The sequence below is a fragment of the Peromyscus leucopus genome, chromosome 7 (genome assembly GCF_004664715.2).
Source record: "Peromyscus leucopus breed LL Stock chromosome 7, UCI_PerLeu_2.1, whole genome shotgun sequence".
Classification (NCBI taxonomy): domain Eukaryota; kingdom Metazoa; phylum Chordata; class Mammalia; order Rodentia; family Cricetidae; genus Peromyscus; species Peromyscus leucopus.
The window spans coordinates 2,555,469-2,569,522 of record NC_051069.1 but is presented as its reverse complement, the minus strand read 5'-3'; the positions used below and the strand labels follow the sequence as shown (position 1 = coordinate 2,569,522).

The following is a 14,054-nucleotide window of genomic DNA, read 5'->3' as shown; positions in this document are numbered from 1 at the left end:
TGTGACCCCCAAACTGTAATCCAAAACAACCCTGCTTCCTGAAGACGCTTCCATGGGGTGCTCTGAGGGCAGTAACTGGTACGCCTACCTTGCAACTCTTCCTCGGAGATCCCCCAAACCAGAGAGCTGGCGCATCTCCAGCGTCTTTAAGGCAGAATTAGTTCCATAGCTGATGTTGTCCCGGGCACGGATCTGCTCCTGGAGAACCTGGGCAACACAAAGGTCACTCGGGGTCACTGGCAAATTCACAGATGTCCATAAAATATTTCATAATTTGGGAAAGTACATGAGTGCTCACTTCATTTTTTTCATAAGGGAGGTTTTTGTTTGTTTAAAACTAAGGGTCTCATTATTAGTCCTGGCTGGTCTGGAGCTTGCTGTGTAGATCAGGCTGGCCTTGCATTCACAGCGATCCATCTGCATAAGGTGCTCTTTTTAGCAGTGAACTGATAAATATAGTTGATCATAGAGAACCAGGTGGGCCTTAGTTAACATTCCCAACTAAGGGACCCCCAATTTACTAATAAAACTATGCTCTTTTCCCCCCCTTAATACAGAAGGGGTTTTATTTTCAGTACAATATCTGCTATGCCTTAAGCTGAGTGTGGACTTATTTATTTGTCCTTTGAGACAGTATCTCACTGTGTGACCAAGGCTGGCCTCCAATTTGCCTGCCTCCTGCCTCAGCCTCTGCATTACAGGAATTAGAGGCATATTCCACTATTCCCAGCCCTTATTATTTTATTTTACATGGTTTTAATTTCAGTTTTGAGTTTCTCTTTGATTTAAGGATGTCTAAATATCAAAGGATTACTCAGAAGGCTGGTGTGGTGGCGCCGGTGAGTAATCCTAACACTCAGGAGGCTGAGGCAGGAGGATTATGAGTTTGAGGCTAGCCACGGCTACATCACAAGATTTTGTTTTAAAAACTAAAACTAAAAACATAATTTAAATTGTGTTTCTTTATTTCAAGCTGTTAAGATTTTGTGTGGGTTTTTTGTTGTTGTTTGTGTTTTTTTATAATTTTTATTACATTTTATTTAGTGATGGGTGGGAGGTGTGGGTCAGAACACGACTTTCAGGAGTCAATTCTCTCCATACCATGTGTGCCGGGAATCAAATCCAAGTCTTTAGGAGCGGCGGCCAGTGCCTTTTCCTGCCGATTCGTCTCGCTGGCTCTGTCTTACTACTTAAGTCTCGCTGTACTGGCCTAAGACAGTCTGTAAGGCATTTCATATTTTCAATATGCAAAGTTTTCCGTTGTGGCACATGACTGGGTTGTTAAATTTTTATTTATGTATATGTGTGGGAGCCTATGCCTCATGTGTGCGGGTGCCCATGGGCAGTCGTAATTTTCTTTGGGCCACCAACCAGCTCCCAAATAAAGACAAGGAGACTTATTATGAATGCTCGGCCTTGGCTTAGACTTGTCCCACTAGCTCTTTTAACTTAATTTAACCTGTTTCTAGTCATCTACGTTTTGCCTCGGGGCTTTTTACCTTTCTCTCATCCTGTATGTCCTACTTTCCTGCTTTCTCCGTGTCTGTCTGTCTGTCTGGCGCCTGATGTCTCCCTGGCATCTTTTTCTTTCTTCTCTGAGCCTAAATTCTTCCTTCTACTTACTCTCCCTGTCCAGAAGCCCGCCTATACCTCCTCCCTCACTATTGGCCATTCAGCTTTTTATTAGACCAATCAGGTGCCTTCGGCAGGCAAGGTGAAACAGCAACACATCTTTACATAGTTCCACAAATATTCCACAACACCCACGAAATCCTTACTAGGGTGTCTGGCGCTCTGGAACTGGAGTCACAGGTGGCCATGATCAGATGGAGGTGGGTGCCAGGAACTGAATCAAGCTGGACCACAGGGCCATCTTTCCAGCATCTACGGCCCCACTCTGCTTCTAAAAACCCATTTTAGCCTGGAGCTTGGGGAACTCCTCAGACTTTGTTTTCTTCAACTCACACACAATTTCCCTGTGTAAATAATATTGCCTCTTCTCTCCTCTCATCCCTGTTTTGGCGCTTGGCGGCACCAAAACTTGCCCTTCTGGACAGCTCCACTCTTGAACCTAACTCTCCTCTCTGGGTTTCTTCCACTTTTTTCCGGGGACCCACTACACCCTCAAGTTCAAGGCGGCAGCTTCACGCTGCACTCAGGGGGTCCTAAGCGTGTAAATTGCTCTTTTGTTCCTGGCCAGCTGTTCGCTCTGTTGGAAGGCATGGCTTTCCTCCTCTGGTCCTTGGATGAGAAGGAGCGTTTCTTTCTCTGCTCGTTAGAGGGCTTGGGTGGGTGTTCCTGACAGCAGCGGCAGCATCAGTGGGCTGGAGGTACAGCCAGTGAGGGACCGGTGCCAGGTCCTAGCCGAAGCCTGAGAGGAAAAGTCGGCCTCCAGAGCAGCCTCCAGAGTGTCTCCTCACCTCCTTCACAGGGTAAGAGACTGGCTCACTCACAGTCACTTAGGGGGAGGCAGTGAGCCTGGCTCCCCCTCAAACCCTGAAGGCCTCGCTCTGTGACTTTCCCGGACTGGGGGTTGGCTGCCACTGTTGGACCTTCTTGTCTGTGCTGTCCAGATTCTGAACCACTCTGCAGAATGCTGATGGTGGGCGTGACTGGGGGGGGGGGCGCTGCAGGGAGCTGTGGGGACGGAGGTGCTAGATATGAACGCAGGGACTGAACGGACGCTTTGTCCAGGCGCCCAAGAAGGGGGTACCAGGGCTGGGGCTAGCGAGGAGGCACTGAGTGACCTGTGTCCCTCACCTCCTGCACCAGTACAGGGACTTGTCTCCCCGGTTTTGTTCAGTTTGGTGACACTTATATTTCATTAGTACTGAAAATGGAATTTGCAATTGCCAGACCCATTATTTCCTAAGGTTCTTAATTTTTGAATGAACGAACCTGCTCTATGGAGAAGAATGCAAAGTAGCTACAGTCACCTATGAATGACAAAACGTTACTCATCTGAGCACATTCCTGCAAGGAGACTTCAGGTCTGACTAATTCATCTCTGGCACTCTCCCACTAATGAAAGGCGCTGGTGGATCTCTCTCTCTCTCTCTCTCTCTCTCTCTCTCTCTCTCTCTCTCTCTCTCTCTCTCGGAAGTGATATCTATTAGAAGCAGTGAATAAGAAGAAACACTCATGCTTTCCGTATGGGTTTCTTCAGACTTTTGTTGATAATAATAAGACACATGGCCATGGTGCTCAAATGCCTCTGGGGTACACACATGTCACCCAGAAGGCCCTCTGCACATGCAGAGTCCCAGGCCCTGTCCCCAGGAAGACAAAACTAAGGAATGAATGGGCCTGAAGGTGAATGCCAAAGAAAGACACAGGCCTCTCCTAGGGTACCACTGCATTAGATGCTCAGAAACCCAGGCTTTGCTTTGGTTTTCCAATCCCTTGATAAAGAAAATGGAAAGGAATTCACAAAAGAGGTGCTTAAAATAATGAACACAGTCAACGTTTCTAGTAAGCAGAGACACAGAGACCAGGCGGTGGGGGCTGGGGGTGTAGTCCAGTTGCTAGAGGCCTGCACAGCAGAGCACCTGCAAAGCCTTGAGCTCTATCTGGTGACCAACTGCAGCGGCCGGCGCGGTGGGTTTCTATCCACAACCTGAGAAACCCCGTCTTGACAAAAAACAAAGCTCATCTTTGTGTATTATGGCTCAGCTGGTAAAGTGTTTGCCATTCAAGAAAAATAACCCCAGCTCGATCCCCAGCACCCACGTAACCACCAGGCATGTCCACACAAGCTGCAAACCCAGCACTGGGGAGGCAGAGACAGGAGGATGTCTGTGGGTTCGAGGCCAGCCTGGTCTACAGAGCCAGTTCCAGGAGAGCCAGTGCTACACAGAGAAACCCTGTCTCAAAAAAGGGTGGTGGTGGTGGAATATGTAGTGTTCGATATTGAACAAGAACGGGTATAAAATAAACACACAGGTTGGTTCCTGCTGTGTGCTAAGAACCTCATAAAGTAGGGGAATGTTAACATCTTCTTTATTATATCTAGTTTGAGAGAGAGCAGACTCCTCTTTCTTGTATTTCCCACATTATGTTTATAATCAGAAAAAAAAAGGTATGTAGCTTTTTCTTTTACAGCTTAGAAATAAGGAAAGCTCATTTAACTTTTAGAGTTCCTATGCAGACGGATGAGGCGTTGCATTAGCAGTGCTTTGAAGATTACAGAAAAAAAATGTTTGAGCTTTACACGATATTCACATTACTAAAAGGTCACATGAAGACGGAAATCATTAGGGGCTTTATTGTTTAAAGAAATTCTAGAGTAAAACTGCAGACACCCGGCAATGTCAGAAACGTGCCCTGATCTGCCATCTTGGAGCTATTACTTTAGAACGCTGCTGGCCTTTGGCAAGACATGAATTGTCCTCCATTGTCAGTTTGAGAAACTGTCCTTAGTCTGTGCAGATTACCAGACATGCCCTTAGGAGACACAGCAAAGACTAGAGGGTGGTCAAGTAGATGGCCAAGTCCTTCGGACAAAGATGCTACCCACTCCAAGAGAGAAGAGGCCAGCCATCTTGAAAAGGACACATGTCTTTTTCTCCCAAGACATGGCTTCTCACGGAAGAAGCTCCCCACTCCAAAGCCAGCATAGAGTGTGGACTCTGTGGGAGCCATCTTGTAATGGTATTCATGCGCACGGTGACAGTCCAGGCCCTCAGACTTGCTGAGGAACTGCCAGGAGAGTTCTCTACGAGTCTCCATCTCCACCTCTTCTTAGATGGAAAGGGATTTAAAAACGAACATGCAACAGACAGAGGCCCCCACCACACAGGGCACCGCTTCATCAAGTGGGGCCTCCCTGCCTGGCTCTTCATCCAAGCAGAGGCTTAAAGCTCGCCCGGTCCAGCTTTGTGTGTGGAATTGATTTTCCGGTATTTCGTTCCACCTGGGATTTAGTGTCGTCATGGACCCCTCAAAACCTGCCAAATCCCAAACAGAAGTCTCTCCCTCCGGCATGCAGAAAGCTCTGTGAACCCTACCTTCAGCATAACTCCAAGTCTACCCACTACTCCCCGTGTCTGAGCGGCTCCCCTCAGCTGAACTGACACTGTTAGCGCTCTACTTGTCTGGGAGCTGCCAGCCTGCTCTGTGCTTCTGGTCTTGTTTGCTTACGCAGTTCGGGGAGGTCAGACCTAGGATTTGGGGCAAGCTAAGCAAGCACTCTACCTCTGAGCTGCATCCCAAGGCCCTTTGCTTCCCACCTTGGTCCTGAACCTTTTCTTTCACAGTCTGTAAGCCCCCCGGGGGGTAGGGGGTGTCTGTCTATCTGTTTTACTGTCTCCTAATGTGTCCTCAGCACTGTGAATATGAATGAACTGTTTTAGCTTTCAAAAATAATGAAGACAGATGTGGTGGGACACAGCTATAATCCCAGGTACTCAGGAGTTGGGGTGGAATTGTGAGTTCCAGATCAGCCTGGACTCCATAACAAGATACTCAACTCAAACAAACAAACAAACAAACACAACAACAAAAAGCAACCCAAAACAAAACAAAAAGCTCTACATGATGGCTTTAAAAAAGAATATATATAGTGTATGTATATGGTTGTGCCCATCATGGTAAACTTAGGGAGGCCAGAGGACAAGGTTCAGGCGTGGGCTCTCTCTTTGCACCCTGTGGATTCAGGGGACCAAACTCAGATCATCAGGCCAGACTAGCACCCTCACCCTCCAAGCCATCTCAAAAGCCCTAGATAATGGCTTCTACAGCCCAACCCCAAACCTGCTTTTCAAGGCTTCTGAGTGGCCCCTTCTTTCACCTCATGACCCTCCAGGTTGCTGGCTGGTCCTCACTCTACCCCTTTCTGCCTCTGGCACAGGCCACCTGGGCACCTCCTCCACCCCAGCTTGGCTGTCCTCTGCCGTCTTCAGTTGCCCTTCACCGGTAACCGTCTTTTCTAAACAGCCCTATAGCTACTCTCCATCCCATTGTCTTACGTTCACTGATATAAGCTAGTGTTACTATGGTTACTTAGCCTTCACCGCCCACGTGCCCGCTGGAGTGTGGCGTGGGGCTAAGGGCCGAACCTTTATCTCTAGGTAAACATGCTAGCTCCTGTCACCCGAACAGTTCCTGCCTCACCCTAAATCCCTTGTCAATGAATGTAACTCCTCAATCTATGGTTCAGGCCTGGTCTTCCAGGTGGAGGGCACAGATTATCATAGTCCCATTGGTGGGCAGGACCCCGAAGATGAACTCAGACAAACTAAAATGTACTGGAGGCGGGGGTTGGGATGTAGCTCAGTTGGTAGAGTGCTCACCTAACATGCATACAGTCCTGGGTTCAGTCCCTACCACTACAGAGACAAAGTCTGTTGACACCTACCTGTAATCTGAAGATGGCAACAGGAAGACTAGAAGGTCCTGGTTATCCTTGGTTTATTAGAGAGTTCAAGGCTAGCCTGGGCTATATAAAATGCTGTCTCAATACACATATACATATTACTATTATATATAATTATATATATGTATTATTACATATATAGTGTGGGAAGGGAGATAGTTTGTGAGTAAAAATGCTTGCCACCAAACCTGATGATCTATGTTCGATTCCCAAAACCTGCATGGTAGAAGGAAAGAACAGACTCCTGAAAGTTGTCTTCTGACCTCCACATATGTGCATATGTACATAATAAAAATAAGCAAAATAAATGTAATAAAAATTTTAAAAACATATATGACAAAGTAGAAACCATACACTATTTAAAAAATTAATTTGTGCAACACTCAATAGACTCAGCAGGTCATATTTATACATGAATATATATGCACACATATATATGTAGCAATAATAACTGAAGAAAAGGTCACGAAGTTGAGAGGGAGTGAGGTGTGACATAGGAGGAGTTGGAGAAGGGAGAAAGTGGGGTGGCAATAATATGTAAATGTGTCTAAAATTCTCTAAAGATTATAAAATATTAAAAATTAATTTGTACTCAAAATGCTGTATCAACAGGATGAACGGCTAGTGGATACTCAATTTTGTTTCTCTCCTCTGAGTGAGTCAAGTCCTCTGGGTAGAGTAAAAGCTATATGAATCTGGGGGCTGGAGAGATGGCTCAGTGGTTAAGAGCACTGGCTGCTCTTCCAGAGGAGGGTTCCATTCCCAGAACCCACACGGAGGCTGACAAACATCTGATAACTCCAGTTACCTGGGATCTGATGCCCTCTTTTGGCCTCTGTGGGCACCATACATGCAGGCGAAACACCTATACATTTTATTTATTTATTTATTTTTAAAATAGCAACAAACATGAATTTGGAGAGCTGAGAACACAACCCAGTGGCAGAGCACTTGCCTAGCATGTGCCAGGACTTAGATTCAGGACCTCAAGGTCCTCCACTTCTGGTTTTTTTGTGGCGGTGTGATAATCAACCCCTAAATCCCCCTAACAGGGATTAGACTAGATCAGCTCATGAAGCTGCAGGCTGGAATTCCCTTGTCAGATAAATACATGAAGTCCAGGAGCCAAACCTCTCACCCCACTCATGGTGATGGGTGCACAGTAAGCCAGGTTCTTACCTGTCACTCAGTTTTACATTATTTAAAAATAAACCTACCTACAGTCATGCTTCTTAACAAAACAGTACCCAGTAAAAGTTTAGAGTGAACTGAAAAACAAGTATAAAACACTAATAAAAGAAAACAACAAAAAGCCAAGCAGTTTACAGAAGAAACTCAGTAAGAATCTAGCCCTCTGACACAAATACACAAATACAATACAAATATTGTGTTTGAATACAATCTGAATATATTAATGTCTCTTCATTTTATATATGTAACTATCATCTTTTTTACTACGCTCATCTTCTGTATAATAATAACTTTTAAAAATTATTTTTATTTTTATTATTTGTGGGTTTTTTTTTTTTGTGTGTGTGTGTGTGTGTGCATACATGTGTGCAAGTGCCCAGAAGCTGGAATTACAGGCAGCTGTAAGACATTTGATGTGGGTGCTGGGATCCGAACTCCGATCCTCATGATTGAATATCAAGAGCTCTTAAATATTGAGTCATCTTCCCAGCCACCCTACCCCCCCCCCAATTTTACACTGCTGATAAGCAAAGAGTTCCTTTTAAGACTTTAACATTTGTATTCTCCATCATTGTGTCCTCCTAAAACACGTAACCTCCCACATTAGGAGGAGGTCTTGGGAATACAGTTAGAGTATAGGGATGAGAAGCCTAATGGTTAGGATTCCTAGGGACCCCTGGGCTCCATATGGACCCTGTACTAACATAACGACAAACAGTCAGCTGGGCACGTAGCTCAGTAAAGTGCTGGTCTAGCATACATGAAGCGTTAACTTGTTTCCTAGCACTGCACACACAGGGCACGGTGAGGCACACCTGTTGTCCCAGCACTCGGGAGGAGGACCCAGGAGGATCGGGAGCTCAAGTCATCATTGGCTAGATATCAAGTTTTAGACCAGCATGGACTACATGATTCCTGACTTAAAAAAAATAAAATAAAATAAACAATAAAAAGAAAAGAGCTTGCTTCTGCCATTTCCCTTGACACCAGGAAGCGGGGCTTTGGACCTTGAACCTCTAGCATGGCAAGAAATAAATCTCTGCTATCTGAGCCACATAACCTGTGGTTATTTGTCACAGCAGCCCCAACTGACTAATACTGCCGTGATTTTCCTTTGAGGAAATTTGGCAACAGTGCAGCAATTTGAATGCCTCATCAAGCTTCTTCTTTTTAGATGTGTCTGGGCAGACACGCTTAGGTTAAAAATATATACAGATCCATAGAATTGGCGTTCCGCAGTGGAATCTTGAGTTTCTAAGACTTCCTTGCCGGTTACTTCGACATGATGTATAATTATTACCAGTGACAAGAAAGTAAACATTCAGATACCCAAAGTAAATTTCCTGCCCAAATTAGATTTTATTCAGTTTTCCACCTCTACAACAGAAATCATCTTTTCATTTGCAGAATTTGTACACTCTAAAAAATACGTGGAAATGGAAAAGAATGCTTTCTGGATGAGGCAAGACATATCATTACATAAAATGTGTTTTGGATAGTGTAGAATAACAAAACTGTGATTTCAAATTCACCACATTATAAATTGTTCAAAAACTTTTTTTTTTTTTTGAAACAGGGTCTCATGTAGCCAGGGCCAACCTTGAACTTCCTTTATAGTCAAGGATGACCTAGAACTCCTGGTTTTCCTGTTTCTACTTCTCAGGTGCTGGGATTGTAGTTTCTGTTGTGTTTGAGATCAAACCCTGGGCTTCCCACATGCTAGGCTGGCTCTCTACCAAGAGAGCTACATGCCCAGCCCTGAAAACCCTGAATTTATAAAGCTAACTCTGAAATGTTACCCTCTGAATTGGGTAGCCAGCACTTGGGAGGTGGAGGCCAGAGGATCAAAAGTTCAAGGACATTTCTGCTATATAGCTACCTCAAGGCTAACTGGGGCTATAAGAGACTATGTCTTAAATACAAATAAACCAAAAAACAAGTTCAGGGTTCTAGAAGAGCTCCCCAGGGGCAAAATGGAAAAGGGAAAGGAGTGCGTCAGGGAGTAGGTTTGTTTTTAGTCTCAGAATGGGGGTCACTGAGGAGGCACGTTGTATTTCCAGCAACCCCACAGCTGCCTTCACTCTGCTGAGCATCTATTCATTTCATAAGCTTTGTTCTGGGTTAGATAAGAGTGTCCCCTCCCAAATCCATGCTGACACTCATCCTCATTGTGGCAGTGTTAGGTCACTGAGTCACAATGACAGCACCTTTAAGAATAGACCCTAGACCTTTCTAAAAGGACCCGTGGAAACTAGGGGACGGCTCAGTCACTGCAGTATTTGTTTGAAACACGAGGACGTGGAGCTGGTCCCCGGAACCTTTATGATAAATCTGGGCATGGTAGTGAGTAGCCATAATCCCGGCGTTGGGGAGATGGCGGGAGGAGTCCTGGGGCTCACGAGCCATCCTGCCACCTCACCTGGGGAGATCTAGGTCAGTGAGAGACCCTGTCTCAAAGAAACAAAGAGGGACAGAGCTTAAGGGATGACTGGAAGGACATCTGAGGTTGTCTTCGGGCGCCACATGCACTCACACCCATCTCCACACAAACCCATTACCACAAGTGCAACCACTCTCCAGCATTTGATCCCAGCAGCACAAATGGGCACCAACAGCCTCCCCACTCGCCTTCATACACTGTGCTCGCTCGAACAATGGGAAGATGAATCGGACAAGCTTTTACTCGAGAAGCTCACGGTCTGTTCTAGTCGGTGAATGCCTCACCTCACCTCACCCCCATTTACCAAAGCTAACTCAGAGCAGGTCACAAAATCAAATATGAAAACTAAAAGTTTGGCAGAAACCTCCCTTAAAAAAGCCTCTGCAACCTTGAGTTAGCAATCAAACAGTTTTTAGGCCACAGCATGAAAAGCATGAAGCATAAAAGAGGGAAAAGGAAAGGCAGACTTCACTGATGTTAACACGTGGGCTGGGCAAGCAGCTCACGGGGAAGAGTACCAGCCTGGCATGCGCAAAGTGCTGTGCGTATCTCTCTGCTACATAATGAGTTTGCAGCCAGCCTGGGAAACACGGGATGCTGTCTAAAGTACATATGTGAAGGATTGCTTGATGTTAGGGTGGGAGTAGAGTTCCTATGAATTTGAGGAGGGGACAATGACAATGTCCTAAAATGAGACAGTGTTAATGGCTGCACAATTTTATAAATTTACTAAAACTCATTTAATTATATACTAGTCAGTAGATTTTTTGCAATATTTAATTATACTTCAATAAAGCTAATTTTTAAAACCACATCAATTCAGGGTCTGGAAGATATACTTCAGTTGGTAACGTGCTGACTTACCATGCATGAAGCCCCGGGCTCAATCTGTGCTACATAAACTGGGTGTGGTAGTACACACCTGTAACCCCAGTACTCAGTAGGCAGAGGCAGAAGGTCAGTCCAAGGCTACTAGGAACTTCAAGGCCAGCCTCGGCTCCATGAGATCTTGCCTCCAAACAAACAAACAAAAATACAAATCTGCCTAGGGAAGCATGATTGAAACACAACCCCCAACAGGAAACAAGAAGTTTCCCTGTTGGCCACCAACCTTTTGTTCATATTGCTGAAAATTACATGTGAACAATACTGACCTTGTGTGGAGATAAAAGCCCAGGCCGTGCCTGGTGGGTCTTAAGCTTTCTGAACTGAATTGCGTGGCCCCTGTGGTTATTCAAAATTAGAAATAAACTTACAAATTCCAAGAATAGACAATATTGGCCTCGTCAGAAAAAATAAAGAGGAGTGTGAGAAGCCATTCAAACGCCTAAACTGCCTGAATAATACAACACGCACTGTGTAATCATTTCAGCCTAGAAACATTTCATCTGGAGCAACCAGGGCTGACCCGGTAACCGAGGTAATAACCGTCTTCAAAGGCACGAAGGGTTACAGGAAAACTTTTTGTCTAGTTCTCCATCTCCGCTGAGATCCAAACAAAACAAAATGATTTAATAATCAGCAAGGTAAATTTAAAATAAACACAAAGAGCACTGACAGTAATTGCCATCCAATACTGCGGTGACGTGAACGTAGCTCGGATGTTCCTGCAAGCAGTTTCCTTGGTGATCATGAAGAATAGACAAGGCAGGGCTGGAGAGATGGCTCTCAGCAGGTAAAGGGGCTTGCTGCTGAGGTGGATGACGAGTTCAATCCCCAGCACTCACAACGTGGAAGGACAGAATTGACTCTTGCAAGTGCTCTCTGACCTCTATACATGTGCCATGGCACATGGGCCCACATATGTGAACACACACACACACACACACACACACACACACACACACACACAAATAAATAAACTGTAAATTTAAAAAAAGCAAAAAAGAAGAGCTAAGACAAAGCATTTTTTTTAAAGATTTATTTATTTTTATTTTATGTGTCTGTGTGTTTTACATGAATGTGCACCGTGTGTGCCTGATATCTGAGAAGGCCAGAAGAGGGCACCAGATCCCCTGAAACTAGGGTTACTAACTGACGGTTGTGAGCTGCCATGTGGGTGAATCAAACCCAGGTCCTCTGCAAGAGCATCAAGTGCTCTTAACTGCTGAGCCATCTCTCTAGCCCTGTGGGTACATTCTTAATCCCAGAATTTGGAAGTAGGAAGATCAAGGACAACCTTGGCTACATAGTAAGTTTGAGGTCAGCCTGGGACACATGAGACCTTATACTAAAGTAAGCCTAGGGCTGGGATGTATTGCAGTTGATGGAATACCTTCCTAGCGTACACAAAAGCCTAGTTTGGGTCTCTCAGACTGCCATGAAACCATGCATGGTAATACACACCTGTAATCCCAGCACTTAACAGATAGAAACAGAAGTGTAAGGAGTTTTGGTTACACAAAGTTCAAGGCCAGCCTGGGCTACATAAGATCCTGTTCTAGAAATATCTAATACTAATAGACGGGACAGACAGCTCAGATCTGGTACCAAGTGCCTGCAGTTCTGGCATTTGGGAGGCAGAGGCAAGGGGACTGCTACACGTTGGAAGTTCTGGGCCAGCCTGGGCTACACCGTAAGCACGGGTCACAAAAAGGGGAGAAGGGCTGGAGAGATGATTCAGTTGGTAAAGTGGGTTCTGTGCAAACTGCTGAGCTTATGGGTCCCCAGCACCCATGTTAAGTGCCTAGTATGGTGGTATGTACCTATAACCCCAGAGCTGGGGGACAGAGACAGGCCGATTTCTGAGACTTGCTGGCCGGCCAATCTAGCCAAAAAGGCCAGTTCCAGGATCAGTAAGAGACCCTGTCTCAAAAAAATAAATAAATAAATAAAGGCAGTGTGATAGTTTAATTGTCTATTTGGCACAACCTAGAATCACACAAGAGTCTCAGGGAGGGACTGTCTTCACTGAATTGGCCTGTGGACATGTCTGCGTGGGGGTGGTGTCTCAAGTTAATTGACATGGGAAGAGCCAGTCCACTGTGGGTGGTTGGGAAATAGTGGAGAAATCCAGCTGACTGGCAAGCTGCATTCATGAACTCATTTCTCTTCGCTCTCAACTGGATGTGATGTGACTGCTTGGAGTTCCTACCTTAACTTCCCCACAATGATGGACTGTAACCTGGAACTGTAAACTAAAATAAACCCTTTGGGGGCTGGAGAGATGGCTCAGCAGTTTAGAGCACTGGCTGCTCTTCCAGAGGAAAGCACCCACATGACAGCTCACAACTGTCTATAAACTCCAGTTCCAGACTGGATACCCTCAATACAAACATACATGTAGGCAAAACAACAATGCACATAAAATAAAAATAAATTAATTAATAAAACCTTTGTCTCCTAAGTTGCTTTTTGTTGGGTATTTTATCATAGCCACAGAAATAAAACCAGAACAGGTGGAGAAAGCTAGAGGAAGAAACCAAAGTCAACCTCTGTTCATGCATGAATGGGTGAGTACACACACACACACACACACACACACACACACACACATGACTACTTGACTGCTGGGACTCAGACTTGGGAAACTTAACATGGGCCAGGTCTAGGGAGATGAAAATGACCCCTTACCTCGATATCCCGATTCAATTGCTTCACAATGGCAGTTATATTCCTGATATGCTCTTCCAAGAACAGCCGGGCTAAGCGGTCACCTCCCCCTTTACTCTGCATCTTCTGCAAGCTGCTGACGATGTCGTCTTTGATTCGGAAGGCGTGCTCCACCAGTGCTGCTGTGGTTTTCTCATGACAGAGGATCCTGTCTTCCAGCTGCTCCACCAGGCTCACAGAAGAGTAGGGGGCCATGGTCAGGGACTGGCTGTGTCGGGGCATGGTCCTCACTCGCCTGCAGAAGGAGCCACATGGTTACAGGCTGCCAGTGAGGAAAAGGTCATCTTTCCAGCCAGAAAGAAATTCAAATTGTCTGTCTCCATAAACAAATGCGATTAAAGGAAATATTTCTACTCCAAAGAGTTTTCTTTGGGAGCTAGACAGGATTTTAAGGTGACTATGCCCATGGAATTAAGTGGACTGCTGGCAGGCTCTGTG

The 14,054-nt window shown here is 45.4% G+C and overlaps 1 protein-coding gene across 3 annotated transcripts in view; it reads right to left on the bottom strand.

Moving 5' to 3' along the window:
* Fam81a (family with sequence similarity 81 member A) overlaps window positions 1-14,054 on the bottom strand; it is a 51,527-nt gene that overhangs the window by 19,318 nt on the left and 18,155 nt on the right. For all 3 annotated transcript variants that reach the window (XM_028865847.2, XM_028865844.2, XM_028865854.2), the window contains exons 3-4: window positions 13,578-13,851; window positions 89-207 (exon numbers count right to left, since the gene is read on the bottom strand). In XM_028865847.2, the coding sequence (XP_028721680.1) occupies window positions 89-207; window positions 13,578-13,851 (393 nt within the window). The remainder of the gene's footprint in view (window positions 1-88; window positions 208-13,577; window positions 13,852-14,054) is intronic.